This window comes from Taurulus bubalis (assembly GCF_910589615.1).
Source record: "Taurulus bubalis genome assembly, chromosome: 14".
Taxonomy (NCBI): Eukaryota; Metazoa; Chordata; class Actinopteri; order Perciformes; family Cottidae; genus Taurulus; species Taurulus bubalis.
The window spans coordinates 25610718-25636530 of NC_136602.1; the positions used below are offsets into that span (position 1 = coordinate 25610718).

Consider the following 25813-nt stretch of genomic DNA (forward strand, 5'->3'; position numbering starts at 1 on the left):
TCAGTGTGTTAGCAGCTGGTGACCAAGAGACCCTGAAGAGTTTGCTCTATTGTTTGCCTGGTAATTGGATTGCTGTTGATAAGTTGCTGCCAGGTATTTGCAGGGTTCTCGGACTGTGGAAGGTACCTAATACCAGCAGCCTCTTGTACCTTTTCCCCTCTTTTCAGAATAGAAGCCAAAGTGTTTCCTGGTACAAGTCAGACCCTGGTTTTCAATCTCCTCAGAAATCTGCTAATGTGCTTAGAGCTTAGTCGTCTACCTCCAACCTGAGTCACGGGCCAGGAATTCATGGAGAGTGCTGGTCTGTTGTCTGACTGCCTGGTCTGTTGAACTCTACTTTAGTTGGCTGAATGATAACTGTATATATGTATGTATGTATATATATATATGTATGTATGTATATATATGTATATATATATATATATGTATATGTGTGTATATATATATATGTATGTATGTATGTATGTATGTATGTATATATATATATATATATATATATAGATATATAGAGCGCTGTCTCTGCAGTGGGTTTCATAGAGCGCTGTCTCTGCAGTGGGTTTCATAGAGCGCTGTCTCTGCAGTGGGTTTCATAGAGCGCTGTCCCTGCAGTGGGTTTCATAGAGCGCTGTCCCTGCAGTGGGGTTTATAGAGCGCTGTCCCTGCAGTGGGGTTTCATAGAGCGCCGTCTCTGCAGTGGGTTTTATAGAGCGCCGTCTCTGCAGTGGGGTTTCATAGAGCGCCGTCCCTGCAGTGGGGTTTCATAGAGCGCCGTCCCTGCAGTGGGGTTTCATAGAGCGCCGTCCCTGCATATACATTTCGAGTGTTGTTTCTATTGCTGTAGGGTTTTTTATTTGAGTCTTTTCTTGTTTGTTTACAAAATGGCAGACAAGGAGAGAATACAGGCGTCTCCGAGCTGCAATAGTGCCTCCAAAACCACGCTGGTCTTCATGGCCCCTCTGCTCTTGAGCAGCTTGGTTTGGTTTTCCTCTCCATGCCTCTAATGTCCTCTCTTCGGCCCACAGACAGCTCAGCAGACAGAGGCCGGCAGAGGAGGCTCTGAAGACCCTCGTCCACCAGCACCATGAGTCAACCCCGCAAGCAGGAGAGGAAAGGCAGTTTCTTCAAGGTGCGTGCCACTCAAAGAGAGATGCTGCGGTCACACCAAAAGCGCTGGGAATGATTCACGCCAGTAGATTCCATGCAAAGTCAGTGGTTGCAGAAGAGCAAATTGAAAAATGTGGTGGAGCCGGCCTGAGTTGTTTTCTCTCTCTCAGGCTTTATCATCTTCGCTTGGTAAAGCTCAGTTTTGATTCACAGAGATTTAGTTTTTAAAGGAGGACGTAACAGTGAGCGTCACATTCTTTATCTTTCGGGCGCTCCGTCCCCACCTGGAGGGAGCAATCCACGGTTTCCAGCAGAGCAGCATGGCCTCAGACCTGGAGGAGATGACTCTCATCCCCGCCGCTTCACACTCGGCTGTTTATTTACTGGATCTCCGTTAGCTGACGCCTTAGCGGCCGCTAATCTTCCTGGGGTCCACAGTAAGGACAAAATGTAAAACATACAAAAACGTGCAAAACATAACGTGAAACAAACGGTTTGAAGTAGTACAAACAGAATACAAATAAAAATAGTACAGTCAGATAACTAGTGCAGTCGAGGACTAGCATGTATATTATGCAGTCCATCCATAATTTATACAAAGAAAAATCAGATGACCACAAAAGCAAAGGAAAACGTTAAGTGGTGTTAAAATCCTGAGGTGCGCCTTTTAATTGTTTTTTAAATGACAGATAAAAACAGAAACAATAAAAGCAATAACAATATAAACAAAGCAGATAAATGACATTATTACAGTAAAAAAAACAATAACCATAAAACTAAACAACAACATGTCTTTGTTATACTTGCGTTGGGTAACCCAAGGAAAATGTGATTGCTTGTTACTGAGGATATTATTTATCAAGTGGTATAGGAGATATTACTGTATTGACGGCATGTGGTGAACAGACGGATCGGGGTCTTCGTATGGAACCCAACAGAGGAAATCCTCCAAAGCACAACATCAACTCACTCTGCCTGTAGTTGTCTGTGTTAGAGGAAGCAGCCTATTGTGCTCAACTATCTGCTAGAAACCAGTTTAAAGGCTGATCCTTGCCCAGCGTTTATCTGCAGCCGGTGATGATTACAGGCCTTAAACACACATGGCCCTAAAGTGCAACCACGCCTCACGGCAAGCGAGCCAGAAGGGAAACGAAACATGAAGGTGGGAACGGAACTATTAATAGAATGTTTAAGCCTTTTGAATTTAGAGATTTAGGAATATACTCGACAACAAAAGAAAATCCATGGCCCAACGCAGATGTTCTCCTGCCACTTAAATGTTTGCGATTGGGATTATTCCCCCCCCTCTTCAGGCGCTCCTCTCCAGGGGACATGTTGGTCAGGTTAGGAGTTTCGCCATTAGAGGTTTTTTCCGGGGAAGACCCAGGACGCGCTGGAGGGATTATATCTCCCAGCTGGACTGGGAACGACTCAGGATCCCCCAGAATGAGCTGGGAAATGTTGCGGGTGAGAGGGAAGCCTGGGTCGGCCTGCTGGGCCTGCTGGGCCTGCTGGGCCTGCTGCCACCTCGACCCGACCCCGGATAAGAGGAAGACAATGGATGCATGGAGATTGCGATTCACAAATGAGCATATATGAATAGACCGGTCAAGTATTCTCCAAATGTGTTTCAGAAAGGTCTTTTATCATTCTATTATAGGTCTCAATTGAGTTGGAATTTCTCACAGAGCTCTTCATGTAGAAACAAAATTCCATTGTCATCTGTAAAATGAGCAACAGCCCAAATCCCTTTTGGAAAATAAAATAAATCAAAAATAAATGAAAGACTTTCTCTGACATCTGTTGCATGATAGTGAGCGTCGACACAGAAAACAACCTTTCAAAGCCTTCCGTTAGAAGTTTTTAAATACATGACTTCCGATGACATTTATTTGTATTGGGGCACACAATGCAGTCTTAAATATTAATATTAAACAATTTATATTATTTGATATGTATACATTTTTGTAATTTTAGAATGCCTTCAAAAATCTGTCCGCAGATGACAATTAGCCTTTCTGGCTCACTTCCAGTTTTACTGTTGATTGGTGTGCATTGTCCCTGCAAAAAAAATAATAATAATATTTTGCCACGTGAGTGAGAAACGGGTAGAAACTGAGAGGCCACTTGGTTACACACCACCTCACTGAATGAGTGTGATTAAAATGATCCTTTCACCAGCAACGGGTGGTACTGAGTGGACGGCCCGCTGGGACTGGACGATGGCTGCGTCCGCTAGAGGACCGTTACGCAATTCCACTGTAGATTTATGTCATTTAGTTATTTGTGTCTCCTGACACAGACTGTTAGTGAACATTTTTTTTAGAATTATTTTCTGCCAGTGTTCCTCTTTAGTAGCTGTGGTCGGTCAGTAGGAAGTGGTTAGGCCGGGGGGAGGTGGTCTCACGACACGCACACACACACACACACACACGCACTGACACACACATACACACACACACACACACACACCTTCAAGCTTGCAGAAATGAGAGACACAGTCTCAGTAGAAAACACCTGACCTGAACACATCGGCTGAAAGCGCCTCCACAGATACATGCAGTGTTGTTTTTTCAACTGACCTCTGACCTGTTTCCGCGATGTTCCTGTGTCTCCTTTGTAGTTGATCGACTCATTTGCCTGCGAAATCGGCACACTGAAGAAGGAAATGGGGAAAAAGAAAGAGCCCGAAGAAGAGCACAAGACGGATCCACTCCTCGGGTGAGCTCACAGTGTGTCTGCACATAATGCATACTGTGCCCCAGACAGGACTACCATTTGATTGAATGCAGTGCTGTTCCAGCAGAGAGCTCTCTTTAAAGGCCTTAAATGTTGTTGTGTGTGAAATGGGACAGCCGCACACCGACACAAAGCTGTCAGGAATCTGCAGATAACGGGACCTGTTATGTAGTGGCTGTGTGTTCTGATGGAGACAGTAAATCATTATACATTAGTAATAACAAGTACATTTACTTCCATTTTACTTCTACTACATGTCAGAGGGAAATAATTAGCAGTTATTATTACAGTTATTTACATCTATAATTAAAAGTTGTTTTTTACTAAATACAAAACATACATAATGTTCTAAAATATTATATACCGTATAAGTCGGGTTACAAGCCGACTACCTCCGGTCAGTGTCCCCGCTCTAGCAAGCTAGGGTGTCGGGTGTCGAGCCTGGTCCCGCTACATTCGGTGGTTTTCGGGGAGCTAGCGGAGGTTAGCAGGGAGCTAGCGGAGGTTAGCGGGGAAGTAACGGAGCGCTAGCAGGAGCCTCAGCTGGCTACAGCGGGGAGCTAACGGGGACACAGTAGCGGCTCGTAACCCGACTTTTACGGTGCTATTATTAGCACAACCACCCAACAGTATACAGTATAAATCAGTAAAGAAGTGGCTCCACACACAGGAGAGACCTGGTGAATTTGCTGTAATCCTGCCAAAAATGAACACATTTTTGATGGGGATATTCCAATCCCACGTTGGTTAGTGCGACATCCTGTTGACGGTTGCCGCTCCATTCAGCGGCAACGTGTGAAAGCACATCACAGGGATTGACCACTTCTCATTGGTTTGTGTTCTCAGACTGGGCGAAGAGGTGGGAGGTCTCTTCCTGCAGGCGTCCCCTTGTGCCGGGATCAGGGCGGGGCCGGCCGGAGTCAGAGACTCGGGCTACGACTCGCTCCATCGGCGGCTCAGTGTTCTGGACCGACTGGTGCAGACGCACGCCGTGTGGCTGCAGCTGGGCTTCAGCCACCAGGACGCCACGCGCCTGCTGCAGAACCAACCCACCAGGGTAACGCAACAGCTGCACCCGTGGACTTAAAGGGTTCGCTCGACCCACGCAGACTTCAACAGTACAGACACCAAACCACCGCCTACAAAAGCATTGATACCAATCACTTCATCTTCAACAACAAAAGTGTTTCAGAGACACACTCGATCACATAGAACATAAATGAGGAGTCTTGGTTTATAATCTGGGTTCAGCTCTCTTTTTAGGTATTACAATTAAAGAATGAATCATTTTTAGCAGTTTCCCTTCATGATCCATCTATCTCTAATTGGCATTTCTTTTCCTCAACCTGAAAATCTCTTGGCACCTTGTAATCCAGACAGACAGTCACAAGTGATGTATTTAACAGTCTGCTTTGTCAGGAGCTGATTGGTGCGTGGAAGCACATGAAATGCCTGCCCTCGTTAGAATAGTGGGACGCATACAGACAAAAACACACTGACATTAATCTCTCAAAAGACACTTGAGTCAGCAAACCTCCTTCATGGAGGATGACGTATCAGTCGTACCAGTGAACACTGAAGTGTTTCTGTATTATGACATCACCCCTCCCCCTGCAGACATTCGTGGTGAGGAAGTCGACCAGCCTGCAGAGGAAAGTCATATCTGTACGCATGAACCAGGACTCTGCGGTTCCCGTCAAAGACTTCCCTGTGAAGGAGAGCCAGTACAGTAAGTATCCGTGAACCCTTGCTTCGTGGTTTTTCTTTTCCTTTGAAGTGCATGAAGCTGCCCAACAGGTTTATAAGTCCTCCTCCTCTGGCACCACGAGCTATTAGAAAGGATTGTGTGTGTTCACCTCTCCTTGGTTTGCTGCGATCGAAGGCAATAACCAAAATCTGGAAATTCCCGGAATTGGTCTAGATACTTGTAACAAAGGTGTGTGTGTGTGTGTTTAATAATAAATAACGTGCGAGGCAGCCAGGATGGGACTTCATGGCTCTGCGGTAGTGAGTGGAGCGCGTCGTCCGGATCAGGTCTTTTACAGCCCAACTCCTGTTCACTTCCCAGGAGTTAAAAAGAGTGATGGGCAGTTCCCCGCCACGAATGAGCATGGATTGGTTTGTCCCTGTGACTACCAGCAGCCAGAGTCCTGTGACTACCAGCAGAGTCCTGTGACTACCAGCAGAGTCCTGTGACTACCAGCAGAGTCCTGTGACTACCAGCAGAGTCCTGTGACTACCAGCAGAGTCCTGTGACTACCAGCAGAGTCCTGTCACTACCAGCAGAGTCCTGTGACTACCAGCAGCCAGAGTCCTGTGACTACCAGCAGCCAGAGTCCTGTGACTACCAGCAGCCAGAGTCCCTGTCACTACCAGCAGAGTCCTGTCACTACCAGCAGAGTCCCTGTCACTACCAGCAGCCAGAGTCCTGTGACTACCAGCAGCCAGAGTCCTGTGACTACCAGCAGCCAGAGTCCTGTGACTACCAGCAGCCAGAGTCCCTGTCACTACCAGCAGCCAGAGTCCCTGTCACTACCAGCAGCCAGAGTCCCTGTCACTACCAGCAGCCAGAGTCCTGTCACTACCAGCAGAGTCCTGTCACTACCAGCAGAGTCCTGTCACTACCAGCAGAGTCCTGTCACTACCAGCAGAGTCCTGTGACTACCAGCAGAGTCCTGTCACTACCAGCAGAGTCCCTGTCACTACCAACAGCCAGAGTCCCTGTCACTACCAGCAGCCAGAGTCCTGTCACTACCAGCAGAGTCCTGTGACTACCAGCAGCCAGAGTCCTGTGACTACCAGCAGCCAGAGTCCTGTGACTACCAGCAGCCAGAGTCCTGTGACTACCAGCAGCCAGAGTCCTGTGACTACCAGCAGCCAGAGTCCTGTGACTACCAGCAGCCAGAGTCCTGTGACTACCAGCAGCCAGAGTCCTGTGACTACCAGCAGCCAGAGTCCTGTGACTACCAGCAGCCAGAGTCCTGTGACTACCAGCAGCCAGAGTCCTGTGACTACCAGCAGCCAGAGTCCTGTCACTACCAGCAGCCAGAGTCCTGTGACTACCAGCAGAGTCCTGTCACTACCAGAGTCCTGTCACTACCAGCAGCCAGAGTCCTGTCACTACCAGAGTCCCAGGTCCTGCTGCTTGTTCATACGACTCATTTGCCCTAATGTCGCGCAGGTCTTTGGACCGCAATAGAAGCTGAAAACAACACTGAGCTGAAGGAACATTTTAGGTCACGGGACAAAAATGCCAGGACCTTCTTGGTGGAAAACGCACAGTATTCCCATGAGGCGTTCCAGAGACATCTCACGTGTCGGAGGGCTCCAACACATCTGTCTCTGAATGTGTGCTGACGCTTTGGCACCAAACTGGAATTTCCAAATGCTTAAGTAGTGAGAGAAGGTGCCTGCGTAGGAATCACAGCCCACTGCAGCCTTTACTTTCCCCATTTTTTTGTTTGCTGACTACTGGTAAAAAGTTGGAGACTCAGCAGTCTTTGTCTCTGTTATCACCTGAAGAGGACAATACAGTCACTTGTAACACAGTGTCTTCCTCAGGGCATCGGCGGGGACTTGTAGTCATCTGAGTATTTCCTTTTATTCTAACCTGATCCGAGAGCACGAGGGCTCACTGTGAGAAGAGACACATCCACTCCAACGAGCCCATGACTTTGCAACTAAACGCACCAAAAGTCATCGAGCAATCAAATGTTCATACATGCAAGCGCACATTCCTGTTCACACAAAACTAGGATGCCTTTACAGTATTGTCAAGTCCTTCATATTCAGTATTGTGAAGCACTGTGACGCGTTTCGCCGTCCGGTAAACCTTCAAATGTCGTGGATCTATTACTCAAACCATTTTTCTTCTCTGCCATTATTGCAACAAGTCTCAACTGTAAGGCCGTTGTCAAGTTGTGTGGAAAAAACTATATATTTGTATTTTTTTACGCCACAAACGATTTGAATCCTCATGTGGAAAGTGATCAGTCGTTATTGTTGCTATTGCAGTTATTCATGTGACACTTATAATACCAGTTGTATTATTTTGTCCTCGGGAGAATTAAAATACATTTTGGGATTATGAAGATGAAGTAAACCATTCCTTTTGCATATACTGGATTTCAAAACTTGGCTCTGGTTGTTCTGCGTATTTCCCAGCTATGTCCTGTTTGCCAGTGAAATAAGTTCAAACCTAACGCATGTGGAATCAGCATGATTTTATGTCTTGTGAAAAGTATGATTTGGTGGTCTTTCGACCTCGAACCACACGGTACATTTTGGAGCTGTTTATAAACCAAACCCGTGATCTCCCTTTGTCCGGTTCCTGTGTCTGATGGCGTTGCTCTGTCCTTACAGCCTTCTCGTTGGTGGGGTCGGGCCTGAGCTTTGCGGACCTTTTCCGTCTGGTGGCTTTTTGCTGCATCAGCAGGTGAGTTTCCTCACTCAGGATCAGTCATGATCACAGGGAGACATGCAAACCACATGGCTATGATCCACATTTCACCTATATGTTTAATACACATGTATATTACCAAACCATTATTGGCATCAGAGATATTCAACCTACAGGCATGCAAGAGTTGAAGGGAGACAGGTGATGCCCCCAGCTGGCTTCAACAATACAATACAACAATATTCAAAACACATGATGCAAGTATATTTATATGAAATAAAATCTACTTAGTAATCATAATCGTATATATTCCAAAATACTCACAAATTCCATGTTTACAACAGAATATAAACATCAAACAAAAAGTTCGGAAATTTTTTAGTTATTTCTCTTTTGTAACAAAGCTTCTTGGCAATAACTTTTATACCGTTGGAAATCCTGTTCCATTTTCCATTTGCCCCATTTGTAAGAAACATGCATTTCTAGGATTAGCAGCACTGCTGAGTATGTGGTTGCGCCCATGAAAAATTTAAAAAAATTGCCTTGTTCGGTGGAAGTCTATCAGTAACAAGGAAGAAAAAAGACATATTGGCAATTATATAATGTATTCATTTAATAAAGTCAGGAGCCTCAGTAGCGTGTGGAAGAACCATCCACAGCCACAACAGCCTGGCTCCTCCTCCTCATGCTGGTCACCAGTTTGATGGCTCCTCCTCCTCATGCTGGTCACCAGTTTGATGGCTCCTCCTCCTCATGCTGGTCACCAGTTTGATGGCTCCTCCTCCTCATGCTGGTCACCAGTTTGATGGCTCCTCCTCCTCAGCCAACATGGTTGTGTTGGTCACTCTTGCACGAACAGCACGCCCAGACTCATCCCATAAATGCAAATTAATGTATAAATCTGCACTTATATACAATATATTTCTTTTCCTGCAAAATTATCTAAATTTGGTTAAATAACTACACAAAAAAGTTACAAATAATAACAAAGGCAAAGAAGGAAGTGTCAAGGATATAAAAAATGAAAAAGAAAATCACAAAATATTCCACCTTAATCGAAACAAGGAAGCACAGATGCATTTTTAGATGGGTTCATACCAGTAGTTAAAATAGAAGAACATGACTAACTGCACATAGTGCCCGAGCAAAAAAAGAGAAGTCAGGTTTATCTCATTACTCATTGCTGTGTAATCTAAAAAGGACTTTGGATCATAACATCATAAGTTTCCTTCAGTACAGTCACTTTGTTGGCCAGTAGTGACAGAACAGTCAAATGTTGCCTACCAATGGTATCCAGTAAACAGACGTCAACTTATGGTTCTGTAAGGTAAAGCCAAAAGAGAAGTGCCTTTTACTTTCATTATCTCTACTGACCACCAGGGGGCGACTCCTCTGGTTGTATATAAGTCTATGCTTCATGTGTTAAAGCTGCATTCTCTCTCCTGGCCACCAGGGGGCGACTCCTCTGGTTGTATAGAAGTCTATGCTTCATGTGTTAAAGCTGCATTCTCTCTCCTGGCCACCAGGGGCGACTCCTCTGGTTGTATAGAAGTCTATGCTTCATGTGTTAAAGCTGCATTCTCTCTCCTGGCCACCAGGGGCGACTCCTCTGGTTGTATAGAAGTCTATATAAATTTCTCTACTTTTCTCTTGATGTGGATTTGCGGTGCGTCCTACACTCTGTTCGCCCCGCGTCAAACGCGTCATTCGCGCCGCCCGGTGGAAAATGTGCAGCTGTGCATTGACTGTGCAATGTAACCTACTCGCGTGAATAATTCACGCCGCGTTTGGTGTGACCACGGCATTAGAGATGGGGCAAGGAGCTCGGACATCAGGAGGGAGCTTGGAGTTGAGCCGGTCAGCTGAGGTGGTTCGGCATCTCGTCAGGATGCCTCCTGGACGCCTCCCATTAGAGGTTTTCCAGGCACGTCCAACTGGTAGGAGACCCCGGGGAAGACCCAGGACACGCTGGAGGGATTATATCTCCCAGCTGATCTCGAGAGTCGGGACCCCCCAGAATGGGAAATGTTGCGGGTGAGACTGAATCCAGGGTCGGCCCGCTGCCTCCGCGACCCGACCCTGGACTAAGCGGATGAAAATGGATGGATAGATGGAGGAATGTTTCCTGAATACCCTAAATCCCATTTGACATACTTGTCACTTTTTGGTCTTCAGGGGTCATTTCTCAGATTAAAAGGTGTTTCCCTGAGAGATGATGTCCTTCACATATCTGTACTTTGAAGTTCCAGCTTTAATCGCTCTGGGTTTTTGAAAAAGCTTGTAAAAGACCCACAAGGAGGAGAACAGCTGGTGCGTATTACCCTCCGGCTGTGGTTGAAGAGACACCACACACCTCGGCTAGGCCGCGCCCCTCTTTCCCAATGCCGTGATTCACACACATTTTAATAGGAATAGGCTCTCAGTCCCCGCCCTCTTTCACTCGATTTTCCCTTTCACCGTTGACCAAGCCTTTCTCCCTTTCCCTTTCCCTCGATCTCTTTCTCCTTTTCTCAGGGATGTGTTGCCCTTCACTCTGAAGCTTCCAGAAGCCATCGCCTCAGCCGCAACGTCTGCCGATCTGGAGGAGGTTGCCAAACTTGGAGCAGGTTTGTCCTCGAGTTTGAATGTTTGGGCAACAAGCATGGATTTATTTGGGAATCTGAGAGATGAAGAGGAAATACTGTGTGAAGAGGACGTTTCTTTGTTGTATCTGCAGAATATAGATTTGAAAAAACAAAATAGATGCTTCAATTCAGACTGAGAGCAGTAGTGTACAAATTAGGAGTGTAGTAGGACTGGAAGGCATGAAGACACGCTGGAGAGATGTCGCCGGAAAGGTTCTGGGCAGATGTATAGTATCACACTCTTGTCTCGTATTAAATGTCCTTATTGCAGCTACAGAGACACTTCTCCAGTCAGTTTGAATCAATCATTGCATCAGTTTCTTTGCAGCTAAACTGGTGTGTGTATTTCCCTCAGCCTCCTGCTGATTCAGAAAAGTAAAGTGTTTTACTTCATCCCTCAGGGTTAGGGTTAGGGTTACACTCTGCTGAGTGTAGACATTTGGTTTTTTTTCTTCCTTTTCTCGTAAAAACCCGCCCAACCCTCCTCCCTGCTGGAAGGATTAACAGGTCTGCCGGTGCCAAATCACCCCAGGGACAAAAGCCTCTTCCAGGCCCAGATCAGTGCTGCTCAGCTGGGCATGGACTCAGGAGAGCTGGGTGCCTCTGGAGCGTTTTACTTTCCCGCCACAAAAACACCACAAAAATCGGACATTTACATTCACATATCTTCAATAAAGAGGGGGAAGTGATGTTCACCACGAAAGACTGTGGTTGTTATTATCCCCAAATCATTTTTTTATGCATTTTTTATTTATTTATCTTTCACACTCCAGCCCTTTTCATAACACAGTGACAGAGTGACCTTTCTGTGCATTCAGGCTCGGGTGCCGTGACTCATCTGCACTATCATTTGTACTCTGGACCGACTCCCAGTGTCCCTCTTGGAGACTTCAGGGTGACACACCACGATTCTGGTCTCAAATGATCACCAGACATACATTTTCTTTCTATATATTTTTTCCAGCCTCTCTCTTTCTCTGTCTCAGTCTCTGTCTGTCTCTCTCTTCCTCTCTCGCTCTCTTTTCATTCATTAATAAAAGGGTTCCTGTTTAGGGTGCTGACACAATGGTGGGTTTTGTGTGGATGAAGGTGCTTTGAGCGGCGGAGTGAAAGGCAGTTGTGACGTACATGAAGACGAGAAAAGAGCACTGTTGACTCCGACGTATTCGCGGTGTCGTATTACGGTTGTATGGCGCTCCACCTGTAGCGTCAGCAGTGCTTTTAGGCAGTCTGTTGTGTTTTGTGACGCCCTTTTGAAGGCACATCTGTTCGTTGTGAAGTTAAAATGACCAACCTAAAGCATGAGAAGCTGAACTTTAACCAGCGGAGAGCAAACATGAGCTGTTGGTCACTATAGAGCCACTCACACGTTCCCACAACCCATTTTTATAACATTGTCGGAAGAAACCAAACTGTATTTTTACACTGGGATATTAGCCCTAGGGTTATTGTCAATTTGTCATAATTAGAGTAAACCTAAAATAAACTGAAATATGAGTTATTTAAAGTTTTTTTTGACAGAGGTGATGCAGAACAATGGTACTGGCCTCATTAGGTGGATCAGGTATCAGCCAGATGTGACGGATCCACATTGAATACAATTTCTTTGTCAATGTCGTTCTATAATTCTGTCACTGCAGGCTGCCAACTGCTTTTTGTGATTTATATTTTTACCAAACAAGTGGGTTGTACATTTTTGCTATTTTGTTTTGGTGGGTTTTTTTCTCAAGCTATGTCAGCAATGAGCCATTAATTAAGAAGCATAACAGAATGGTGTCAAATTACTGCGACCTGAACAACAGAATAAACATTTATTCCTGTTGTCTTTCACAAAGTGAACTGGGAAACTTGAAATAACTGGAATGAAATAGTCTTCATGGCAGAGAAAAAGAAAAAGCTAGTGGGTGGAGCTTGAGACAACTACTGTTTCTGAGCTCAAGAATGAGGTTTCACTCCAGCTTCTTTCCTGTTTTGTATTGTCCTGTATTGTGAAAAGTCAAAGTCCTGGATCCTAATATTATTATCTTCTGCAGCTAAAGTAGAAGTTCCCGTGAACAAGGAAGGGATCAATAAGATCTACTTTACTTTGCTCCGCTGCAGGTTTGCCTCATCTCCACGAAGTCGAGAGTCAGAATACAAAGCTAATGCAACATTTTATTATTACCTGTTAGCATAGAGTTACACAGGTGGACCGCGTGAAGAATATTAAACTTGACAAGTGACTGAACAATACGTATAACTGACGGACTCGGCTCAGCTTTAGAGCTGTTTCTCATTGTTTGCCTTTTATCCCTCAGCTCAAGTGTTGAAGCTGCCCGCATTGAATGTCTGTGTTTGATCCACCTAAATTCTACAGAAATCAAGTTTCTTTGAAACATTTCCAACTCGGCAAAGAAGCAAAGTGACCGACTCTGTGTCCGTGTACAGTGTGTTAGCGCTCTCTATTTGGGTATGTCGCCCTGGACTTCACCTTTCAGTGTTTACGCCAACAATAGCAGTGTGTGTGTGTGTGTGTGTGTGTGTGTGTGTGTGTGTGTGTGTGTGTGTGTGCGTGTGCGCACAGCAGCTCTGTGCATATACTTGTGTGAACACGCCTGCATGTATAACTGAATAATCAAAACAATTCCACGAAAATATACAAAATATGTACAAAATATCAGGAGAAACAAATTGTGAAATATATTTGTAACACATGGAAATATCAAAACCGCATCTGATGGCATAATATTGTCAACAGAAATAAGTAGTAGGAGAGTAAACAAGAGTAGAGGGAAAATGTGTGTGTGTGTGAGAGAGAGAGAGAGAGAGTGACGGCCATGCTGCACTAACAGCCCGCCCACACACACTCAATAACAGCCTGCCCACACACACACACACACACACACAGGAGTAAGTCATAACACAGAGTGAGCGCCAGTGAGTCAGAGCAGTTAGTCCACGTTCAGCTGGTGCAGACGCAGCGGTTTTGTCCTCTGTGAACGCCATCAGAGCGGTCCAGAGAAGTCGGACCGCCGGGGATCGGCAGCTTGTGTGTGCGCCGCTGGGCTTTTGATCACCGTGAGTATTGTTGCCTCTCCTCTTCTGCTCTGTGGTTGTGTGAAGGAGCTGCTTTGTGTTTGGCACTGGCGTTCCTCATGCGGCATTGTTCCCACTGTTATGCGTCTGGTCTTGTTTGGCTCCGTCTGGTACTCTATGGGTTCAACAAATAGTTGTGTTGTGGTAGTTTTGTGAGTTTTCCATAATTTTGCCAGAGGAAAATCACCCCGACAGGCGGAGCCTCCCAGTCTGTAGTGGCTGTGCACGAGGCAGCATTTAGGGGTCTGAGATGGGCTGTCATTGTCACTGTTGAGTTTATGCAATTTGCCGCTACCAAAAAAACAGGAGACATAAAGCTGACGCGTGTCTAATGCTACACCAAATATGGTTCAATGTACCAACGTTCTGGGGGGAACTGATGGGTAAACAAAAGATGACGCATCTTTCCACATACTTTAAAAAACAGTATAAATGATCACCGACAGGCTGTAATTCCTGCGGTTTGAGTCAAGCATTTGCATTTGCTCAGCATAAGCTATGTGTTACTATTGTGCCAAACCAGTTCCAAAACTGTGTTATTTGTCACAACCTGGCCAGAGAGAGACTTGACTGGTACTTTCCCATGTTTGATGCTGTGATCTGGGCCAATCTCATTAGCGTAGTTGTTGTACTGTCAAAGCGTTTCGGTTGGAACAAGGTAATGGATGTTCTCACGTGCCCTACTAACCTAGACTATAATTACTATGTTCATGGTGATTACCAAACCAAATATGTCTTCCAGTGATGTCACTACAGTCCGTGTCGGTTAGGGCGGAAGAATATGAAAAAGTTACAAATGTGGAGGTGTTAAGTTCAAAAGAAGTGAGCTCACCTGCTCCTCAACTCGACTGCAGGCAAACGGCGCCAGGCCGCATTAGCGGCTACTAGCATTACCACATCCAAAGCTCGGGTAACTTAGGCACCAGGTATTGATGAGGAAGAAGAATGCACGGAATATCAAAGACGCCACAGCTGGTTCTTCTGCATCAATTTGGCTACTTCGTGAGTCCAACATTGGAGTACTCTTTTAATTATTTTGTCTGAGAACTTGTGGAAAGGCAGCTACTGAATCTGTCGCCAAGCTAGTGTTGACTTCAAACTACACATGAGACAGGGCCCAGACAGTCACATGTATTCATACACCCTGTCCACATCATTTAGATTTCTCTCTCTGTCTCACACAGGCTTCTGGGATGCTCAGGCGTGCCATAGAAGGAAAGGCTCAGCCTCCATTTCTGGACTAGCGGCTCCCGAGAGACCACCTCCCCCCGTCTCCTTGGCCGATTTCCCGGGGCGCCCTCGGCTTCGCACCCCATCAGAGCTCGAGTGTTGCCAGTCCAACGGAGCACTTTGCTTCATCAACCCCCTCTTCATAAAGGTTCACCAACCAGATGGTGACCACGGCACCACCTCCAATCCCTCTGGTACAGCAAAGCACGGCCTGAGAGAGGAACCCGTTAGCGACAGCCTGGAAACCGACAACAAGGACACGCAACACGCTTGTGGAGACGGTCCTCAGGTTTCTAGCTCAGATCAAAGGGACAGCAGCCTGTCCGGTCAAAGCGACCTTCAGAGCCCTGACAGAAACCCAGAGCTACAGGACGATAACAGCCAAACCACCAGCAGCAGCAGTCACAAGAGAAGTGCTACAGACAGTGTGCAGCGGTCGCCTCCTCCCCGTCCACCTCTACCTCGCATTGTGCCACAACGCTCAGCTGCTCCTCTCCGACAGCGCAGCATGCCGGAGAAGATCCCCTGGATCAATGCCCCCAAGGAGAAGGTGGAGGAGAGGGGCAGCAGCCTCCTTTGGCGTCTGGGCTCTTCGCTAAGCATCAGCCCGTCGTCCTCCCCTCCCAAGAGACTCAACATCAGCTCCCCAATATCCATCCCCCGGCCCTCTCTGGCCATCTCTCTGTCATCCTTCTCCTCATCTCCACGCCGGGCCAAGGCCTCCCCATCATCCAGCCAGGAAGATGCCCAGTGTCACTTGGCGCTGGAGGAAGAGACTATTGAGAGTGCTCTCGTCAGGGCCATGCTGTGTCAGCGGGATGCCACCAGAACCCTCGCCCAGGAATCCAGCAGTTCTCCAGACTCCACACCGATGACAACAAGCAAGCAGGTAGACGTGACAGAAGGAGTTGAAGAAGAAGCAGGCGAGGAATGCAGCGGTGGCGGCCAGCGGCTGAGTGACATGAGCCTCTCCACCGACTCCTCGGACTCTCTGGATTTCTCTCAGTCCTCAGCCTTCTTCCTTCCACCTCTGCATGACCCCAGTCCCCCCACGGTGGCTGATTTTGACACCCACCTCCCCCTCTCCCTCCCACCATCCCGCCTGGTCTGCTGCAGCACGGACGACGAGGACGACGAGGATGAAGAGGAGCACGACTACGGCGTCGGCCTCGAGAGCGACCAGGACCAAGACCAGGACCTGACCATGGTGCCGCCGGGCCACCGCACAAAGCGGCGCCCCAGCGCCGGCGCTTTGGTCCTGCAGAGGGCCCTGCGAGGGCACCTGCGCAAGATGAGCGGCGTGTTCAACTCGCTGCTGACGCCCGAGAAGAGGGCGATCCGCAGGGTGGTGGAGCTGTCCAGGGACAAAGGCTCGTACTTTGGCTGCCTGGTGCAGGACTACCTGAGCTACATGGGCGAGGGTGCGGGCACCCAGGCCTGGCAGGGCTACGCCTCTGGACTGGAGCTGCTGCAGACTCTCCGCCAGTTCATCACTCAGATGAAGAGCTACCTGAGACAGAGCTCCGAACTGGAGCCGCCAATCGAGAGCCTCATTCCTGAAGACCAGATCGGTGAGTACCAAACTCTTTAACTCTTAACTGTTGTTATTTTAATGGCTTTACTTGCAGTGGCTTGTGTACTACGAGGTAAACAATTCAGCTTAGTGCTTTAATAATATTAATCGTGGCTGTCAGTATACCGCAGCTTAAAAGTTTGGTCAACTGCTGAAATGCTGGGACTGCTCGATTGCAACATGTTTACTTTTTTTAAGCATCACGACCTCGTACTCAACTCAAGAGGGTGGTGGGTGTTCTGCTTGCGTTTGCAAATATCTGAGTGATGATTTTTAGGAAGTGTGAAGGGTTTTAACGGAAACACTATGTCACAGAAGAGCGTGTTCAATGCAGACGCAGCAGTTTCATTTCGATATTTTTTGCGTGAAGACATTGGAAAACTTGTCATTTAGGTCAATATTCAGTGGCTGCATTAGTCCCTGGATGGAGGAACATGTAAACAGAGAGCACACAGAGGGTTTTCTCAAACGGGGACTGTGGAACCAACCTGTTTCTACTGGCCCCGATCAAATAGTCCACCACAGGACTGTAATAATGAAGTTGGGAATTGGGTGAAAAACTGCCATTTTTCATCATTATAACGTGACATGAATATTAAATGCTTTTTTATTCATGTAACAATTAAAATTGTGTCAAAGAACGTTTTTAATTGTTAGAATGATCATTTAAAATGAACCTATTTAGAAAAATGTTATTGGTGGCAATGTTGGCATCTGTTGATCGTTTTCAAAGTACAACCCTCGTGTTGTCTTGGGGTCAAAATGACCCGTCAACACACATTCATATACAGGGTCATTTTGACCCCCAAGACAACACTTCAGCGATTTCACACACAATTCAGTTAATTCTTACTACTTTGGAGGGTTCTTTCATTAGTCGGCAGGACATTACTGTGATGTCATCAGGGCTTGACCTGTACTAGAGGCTAAAAGTCAGGATATATTGATCTCTAATCCCTCCATTTTTAGTTTTCCTTTTTGTAATCTGTCTCACAAGTCCAATAGCTTCATGGAAGAGATGTAACAAAACCTCTGCCCTTCTCTTGTCTGTTTTCTGAATGGCCTATTTTTTCACAAGAATGACACAATGTTTTTAAAATTCTTGGAATTGTTGCGCAACATGTTGTTGTGGCAACTTCAGAGAGCTTTTCTGGACCGGCACAGATGCGTCCGGGTGACTGTCTGCCAAGTCGTACAATCTCCGTCTTACTCCCACTTCACTCCTTTTGAAAGCAACTCTCCAATCCGAGTGAGAGGATGTGAAGCGAGCCCCTCTGCTCTCCGTCTTCTCCGACACCCTCTTTGTACGATTTCTTCCTCATGTGTTTTCTTGTTGCTCTTTTCCCTCCTCACACACAGTTTGGTCACTTATGTTACTTCCTTAAATACTACGAAGAGGTGACATAGACACAGAAAACCAAAGAGGAGTTTCAGACATGCAAGATGATGATGTTGTGATTTCCATTTAGAGCTCACTCAGCAGGCCGCTAGTGTGTGTATTTGGGCTCAGGGTATTCAGGCGGGGGAGGGGAATGTTGTGGGGGCAGAATAGAGTTCCTTGTATTCCACTCGTCCCACAATACAAGGCTCTCCTCCGGGCAGAGCTGCTCGGTTTCTCGGTGCTCAAATGACTATTTGTGTTAGAATGTATCAGATATTAGCTTGGATCTGAGAGCTTCCCACTGACATCCCAGACTTTTCCTTTCCAACCGAGGCCTCGATAATACCCCCAACCATTCCATGCAGGCGTTGAGAGGATAAACAGCTCTTTGCCGATTCGCCTGAATCAATACAGGAGCTCTAAAAAGTGGTTCCTCAACCTGCTAGTGTGACCCGAGGGAAGGTACAATGGCTATTCTTAAGACTTGTGCTATCGGAGCAGGAAGTGAGCTGTCTTGGGTCAGTGACGGGACCGATAGACACGCCTCTCCTCCGGATTACAGCAGCTATTTTCACCACACAAAGGGGACAGTGTCATTGTCTTCGTGTCCTTGTCATTACAGGTGTGTGAGTGTGGGTTGGTTGTGCTTTTACTGCGATTCCATCTGCTTGAAGTTCTCCTAAAAACATCTGTCGGGTGAAAATCCTCTGGCACACACAGGAGATGAAGTAGTGTTTCTCTCTTTTTTTATTGGGAGAGTGGGTTGAAGGCCAAATAAACTAAAAACTAAAAAGTGTGGATTTACCTGGATAGTGTTGACATTCCCGTGTGCAGTTGTGAAGGATAAGATGTTTAGTTAGAGGCTAAAAGAGGACAGAGAGGATGTTTGGGGAGAAGATGTTTACATCAAGTGGGAAGAGGTCCTGCAAAAAGTTGGGGTGGGAATCACCAGAGGTCCCACGATATGATATTACCACGATACTTAAGTCACGATACGATATTATCACGATACTGCGATATATTGAGTATTGCAATATATTGTGATTTATTACCTTTTTTCAACTGCAACTTGTCCCCAAAGGAAACCTTTGTCAACATATTTGATCTAATAAGATAAGGTTTTCAGTCTGTTCATCTCACTTCAATCATTTTTTGCAGCAAAATGAGACAAACTGACCAACACTGTCATAAATGTTGCACCTGACAAACTGAACTGTTTGTAATATCTGGCTTATCTCCGTGCAAACAGTTATCATTTCCGCCGTCCACCATGGAAATAACCACCATTTCCACTTTATACCTATAGTGGTAATCCCAAGAACGTCGGAACATCAAACACCCTCGCGTCTGGGTTCATAATATATATATATATATATATATATATATATATATATATATATATATATATATATATATATATATATATATATATATATATATATATATATATATATATAAAATATTATCCATAGGTACACACAGCTTGGGGAATTTCACGGACACGGACCCCACCTCTAGCAAAAGGTGCATTTGTGTCTAATTGGCTGTTTCTAGCTGACCTCGACCGATGAGTTACTCGCAAAAGATGCAAGACAAGGGAGGCCGTGACTAGTAAAAGTCATGTAACGCCTGTAAGATACACACCTTTACTTTGTGCATTTTAATTTTTTTCTCCATTGACTTAATGCCCAGAGTGAAGAACGCTGCCACTGCTTCCCTTACTCTGAATCACTGTAACAGACCTGTGCGGAATGCGGTGAATACTGAGCTCTTGGGAATAAAGAAAATGCTGAAAATAAGAGGCCCCTTTATTGCCATGCAGAAAAATGTGCTTTCTATGCATTTAAGACTTCACATTATTAGTCTCTTCTTTCAGGTCCTAGATTATTTTGTATTATCAATGAATCTGCTTCATTAAGTAACTGCTCAAGCATGTTCCAACTTGTTAATGTAGATGGATGCTGCGTTTCTCAGTTCTCTATTATACTAAGTTTCTCTGGGATTTGGACTGTTGGCTGGACAAAACAAGTAAAGACTGCAATGGGTTCTTGTTCATTATTTTTAGAAAATAATTGTGTTACTTGTGACACATGAGACATTTAAGAAAAAATGTAAGAAAAATTGAAGAAAACGTTGTTTTTTTTTTTACTTAATCTTTATCCTCTGCATCTCTTTTTTTGGTGCTAATTCTTATCCTTTACATTTGTCTTTTGGAAAAGGGGAGGAGTTTGAGTCGCTTTTCTCCTCGTACGTTTTTCATCTTGTGCAAAGAATCTTGGCACAAAAAAAACTGTTTTCTTCAGCATGAGGTCCAGACACAGGTAGTTTCAGTAACCCTTGTGGGAAGTCACCGAGAACATCAAACGGTAGGAGGTTGTTTCCATCAACACACGGCTTCCTGGCAGCTCCCAATCAGTGTGCAGTCGTAGAATGAGGAAGTGAGAATGCCCTCTGGTTGGGTTCCGGCGGAGGTGTCAGCAGGTAGCAGCAATGTGGGGACATTTTCCAGTGAGACCAGCAATGGAGCTGGAATCCAACAACAAATAATGACTGACTGACAGACGAGGCATGAACGGCAGATGCTGGTGGAAAGCAAACTCTGCAGTCAGCACACACACAGGCTTACTCAGCATGGCTGTGGTCTGCATCCATCCTGTCTGCAGCGTGATATCATGGTTCCTGCTAGTCGCAGCTTGTGAAAGCTGTGTGGACAGGGCTCAGCAAACTGATACCGTCTATTTTAAGAGTAATTAAGATACTCTGCAGTTAAATGCAAGCTTAATAATAGAAATCCTGCGATTTGCATTTCTCCCTTACCATTGGATCCCTGGTGGACACTCAGCCCACAACAACTGTCTTTGATCTGTACTGATGGGGAACAACAACGAGAGTCTTGGGTTTCACTCCAAGTGACACAAACATAGTGTTCTGGCCTTGAAAGCCTCCAGGAAGCTTGTAGGTCCCGACTAACAAGAGCGATAAGGAATGTGACGGTAACCTTGACGTGGTGTTTGCTCTGAAATGAGGATCAGCTCAGAATAGACCGGCGGTAGACAGACCGGCGGCTACGTGCCTGTCAGAGGTGGGACACAAGTACAGAGTGATCGATGGACTTCTCCAAGGCTGTTAACAGGAACACAACAGAGCGGTTGTAAATTCATCCATGTTGCAGAAATACATGAGACACAAAGCGGCGGCTACGTTAGTCCTCTTTTATTAAGATCAAAATCATAAGCTTGAATTGGATTTGGCTTAAATTAAATCCCTGTGAAGTGTGATATATATATATTAATATATATATATATATATATATATATATATATATATATATATATATATATATATATATATATATTAATATATATATATATATATATATATATATATATATATATATATATATATATATATATATATATATATATATATATATTAATTTATATTTATATATATATATTTATATATATATATATATTAATATATATTAATATATATTAATATATATATATATATATATTAATATATATATAATATAATATATATAATATAATAATATATAATATATATATATTAATATATATTAATATATATATTAAAGTAAATCCATGTAGAAAAAGCTCACCCGTTCCCTCCTCTCCCCAGACCGAGTCCTGGAGAAGGCCATGCACAAGTGCGTCCTGAAGACTCTCAAACCGGTGGTGAGCGCCGCCCTGCAGGAGTTCCAGGTGCGCAGCGGGGAGTGGCGGGAGCTCAAGGAGAACCTGTCGCTGGCCAAGGCGCGGCAGCCGCAGGAGATGGGCGTGGCCGACACGCCGCCCCCGGACCCCGTGGCCATAGAGAAGATCAAGCACAAGTTCCACACCATGAGCAAGCTGTACTCGCCCGAGAAGAAGGTCACCATGCTGCTGAGGGTCTGCAAGCTCATCTACACCATCATGGAGGACAACTCAGGTAGAACCTTGATGATCTTCCCCTGTTCCCCTCTATATATGATGAACACAGCTCATCCAATCAGTTGATGAAATACAAGATGTGTAAACTGTATCAACCTCTCAGGTCGCCTGTACGGTGCTGATGACTTCCTCCCCATGCTCACCTACGTGTTGGCTCAGTGCGACATGCCCCAGCTGGACCACGAGATCCTGTACATGATGGAGCTGCTGGACCCCTCTCTGCTCCACGGAGAAGGTCTGCTTCTGGAAGCCCCACATAGAATCATGTTTCCTTTCCACCTTCTATGTACACACAGTGTTAACCCTGTGTGTGTGTGTGTGTGTCCAGGTGGCTACTACCTGACCAGCGCGTACGGAGCCATGTCCCTGATTAGAAACTTCCAGGAGGAGCAGGCGGCCAGAGTGCTGAGCTCGGAGACCAGGGACACGCTCCACCAGTGGCATCGGCGCCGCACCACCCAGCGCTCTGCGCCGTCCATCGACGACTTCCAGGTACTGGAGACTTTAGCCTCAACTTTTCTTCAACATTTGTTTAGCTCCAGAGAGGATTTTAATGCTCACTATTAAGGCTTTTGGGGAGCTGCCATGTCATCTATCTATATACAGAGTCTAGGGTTTTGCCCCTGTTAGCTAGCTAACGTTCCCTAGCTAGCATACAACCGGCGCCAGTATACAACTCCTTAAAATGGATACGTTGAATTTTGATTGAGGGCGAGCAGCATATTTGCTGTATTAATGACCAGAAGTGGGCCTTGTGTTACAAAAGGTTGAGAAACCCTGGAGTACAACCTAGAAATGTTGTTCACTGAGTCTCAGAGCTGATTGTGCGTCCCTCTCCCTCAGAACTACCTGCGGGTGGCGCTGCAGGAGCTGGACAGCGGCTGCACAGCCAAGACCCTACAGGTCCGACCGTACGCCAGCGTGGAGGAGGTGTGTCGTCTGTGCGCCTACAAGTTCAAAGTGCCGGACCCGGAGAACTACGGCCTGTTCCTCCTGATGGAGGGCAGCGGCCAGCAGCTGGCGCCGGACACCCATCCTCAGAAGATCAAGGCCGAGCTCCACAGCCGCTCGCAGGCCACTCCCTTCCACTTCGTCTTCCGCCGCGTGGCCAGCGGCGGCACCTCGTCGTCAGCTCCCCTCGACCTCGTGCCCAACCTCAACGACCTCACCGTGACCTCTGACCCCCAGGCCAACCTGAATGACCTCGGTACGGACCCGCCGGCCCCCTCCCCGCAGCTCACTGTCAGCTCGGGCCTCAGTCCCAGTCTGGGCCTCAGCCTGCCGCCCAGCCTCCTCCATGGCAACTCTATATCTATATGACTGTCAGAGGTTTTGAACGGAGTCTCCCAGCTGGGACAGTATCGCCCCAACGAACATGTTTCCATGGGACCGAAAAGGTCCAGCGTGTTGAAAGACTTCAACTCGTGCCAGTCTTTACAAAGCCCGACTTCTGCTTTTGCATGACTCGTCCGTCTCGGTCAACATCCTCTTGCTGGAAAGCTCCGTCAGACAAACACGGGTGAAAGGGGAAAAGAAGAAAGGAGGGAAGGAAATGAGAGAGATGGCTTTTCTTTTTTGCGTTTTTTGCTTCCTCGGATCTATTTTGGCAACGGAGCAACACATAGCTGAAGACGGCTCTGAAAGTCTAAACGCATACTTGCTTTTCAGGAGATGAGCTTCAGGGTCTTTAGCAGCATGTGTACTCAGTCCTGTCTTAACGCTGGTGCTTCTCCTGCAGCGTCAGCTGTTCTTGGTGTGGCCTTTAGGTGCGTAGAGGGAAATAAGATCTCCTATCCATGCGAGACTAATCTTCGAGCAATCGTTTAAAAAAATCTAACAAATGGTTAATGTAGGTGATCGGTGTACCTATGATTCACTTCTAGCAGTTGCTGGTAAACTGTGTTATTGTGTTGTTTGTGTTTTGAAGCTTTTCATCCTTTTAGTTTAGAATGTTGATATGTTTTGAGGGCGTCTTGCGACACCCAGTGGTAGCTGTCGCACATTGCAAGAGCTCCATTTGAAAAAGAAAAGTAGGAAGCGATTCTCCTTCGTGCAGCAAAATTCAGCCGAAGAAAAAGAAGAAGACCTCAACTGTGCAGCTACAAGAAGAAGAAGAAGAAAAAACACTTTTCTGTATTGATTCCTATTAGAAAATGATCCCGTTATATTAAATCTATATTGTGGCTAGTAGCTCATGGTTCACTGATGAATGTTAAAAAGGTTTAATGTCAAAGATCTGGCAACATGCTTAGCGGCCACATGACATAGGGGCCGAATCTCTTGTATGGACCTACACTCTAACGGTCATCAGTTCCACTGGTGTGACCCGTGTGACCAGGCGGGTTCTCTGGATCAAACAAACCCCCCCAAGAGTGATGCGTTTGATACGTTTTGATCATTTTAAGGAGAACGAGAAGGTTTCAAACTAAAATTCTGCCCATTTCTTATCCACATTGTACCTTTTTCAAATATGAACCGTTTTTTACTTCCCATGTAACGGGGCAACACCACCTTGTGTGTTTGTAGAACATTGGAAACAGACCATGTGTGGCCTGTGGTGGGAGACCGAGCAGCAAGCGGTTCTTCTAAGAAAACTGCACAAATACTTCCTGAACAAACCGGTAAAGAGTATCCTGCCGATTGCACTTCGACAACATTGGCTCACTCGAGATCATTTTTGGAAAAAGGATCGACATCGATGCAGTAGAACCAGAGATAGTGTATTTTAGATTAGTTTCTATAGAAACCCAGTGCCTACATTACACACAATGCTAACGCTCCATAGAGTCAAAAACCTACAGTGCCGAGGGGAAAACATTTGTTTGCCCGTTTCTTTGTACACCAGTCAGCACATACCAGTGCCTCCTTTTCTGTTTGGACTTAACATTGGAAGAGGATCCAATAACAACACATATTACTTAATCTGTTGCTACAGGGCCATGGTTCATGCTTTGGACATGCAGCATTTCATATCTGCAGCTGGATCCCAACATGGTCAGTGAAACGGTTCTAATATATAACATGGCATTTTGATATGATCATCTTCAGGATTAACGGTTTTAACATGTGTAAAATATTGTTCTTGCATGTAGTTTGTGTTTAGTGTAATGTCAGAAACAGGCAGGTCTGCCAGTGTTTTAAGCGTGTTCTATTCATTTATGTATTTGCTGATTATCCTGGTGATATGAAATGTGTGATACCTTATGCATCTTTCTCCATTCACGATTGACGACATGTCACCGATGAGCAACGCCAACGTCACTCATTTGGCAAACCTCTGTACTACTGACAGAAACGAAGAAGAGAGATGTAGCCTGTTATGAAATGGTGCTGTGGACTTAAAGCTGGTCTGAGGTCACGCACACAGCGCTGCACGGCTCTTGTAGATATGTGGAAGGACAAAAGGTGTGTGAGGGTATAGTGGGCTGTTGAGCTTGGTACTGTCGGTCAAAAACAGAACAACAAAAACTTGAAGCTTTCTTGTGAATTTAAAGCTTCCAGTAGTTGGAGAAATCAAATTGACATGCTGTTTATTTACTGTTTGTATTGAACAACGCTCCGTTCCTTCCTGTCGACAGGGTCATGACAGTTAAATGTCTGAGGAAACCTGGGAGCTTTCGAGTAGCATCAATGCCGTGTAGTTTGACTCGTACCGCCATGTTGTCGGTGCTCTGGCTCAAGCAAAGTGCATATTTATGCGTCTCTGTGCTGGGATTTTTCACAGACGGCTTTTCT

At 45.8% G+C, this 25813-nt stretch overlaps 1 protein-coding gene across 1 annotated transcript; it reads left to right on the forward strand.

Moving 5' to 3' along the window:
• Positions 1-1061: 1061 nt before the first annotated feature.
• Positions 1062-23398, forward strand: LOC306746972 (ras and Rab interactor 2-like; the record flags this gene model as incomplete). The annotated part of the gene is made up of 11 exons (XM_079229963.1): positions 1062-1126; positions 3728-3825; positions 4690-4900; positions 5461-5572; positions 8206-8278; positions 10757-10848; positions 15126-16742; positions 21768-22076; positions 22182-22313; positions 22407-22570; positions 22922-23398. Exons 1-11 carry the CDS (start codon positions 1082-1084, stop codon positions 23396-23398), a joined length of 3330 nt encoding a protein of 1109 aa, XP_079086089.1. The 5' UTR covers positions 1062-1081.
• Between the last annotated feature and the right edge of the window lie 2415 nt (positions 23399-25813).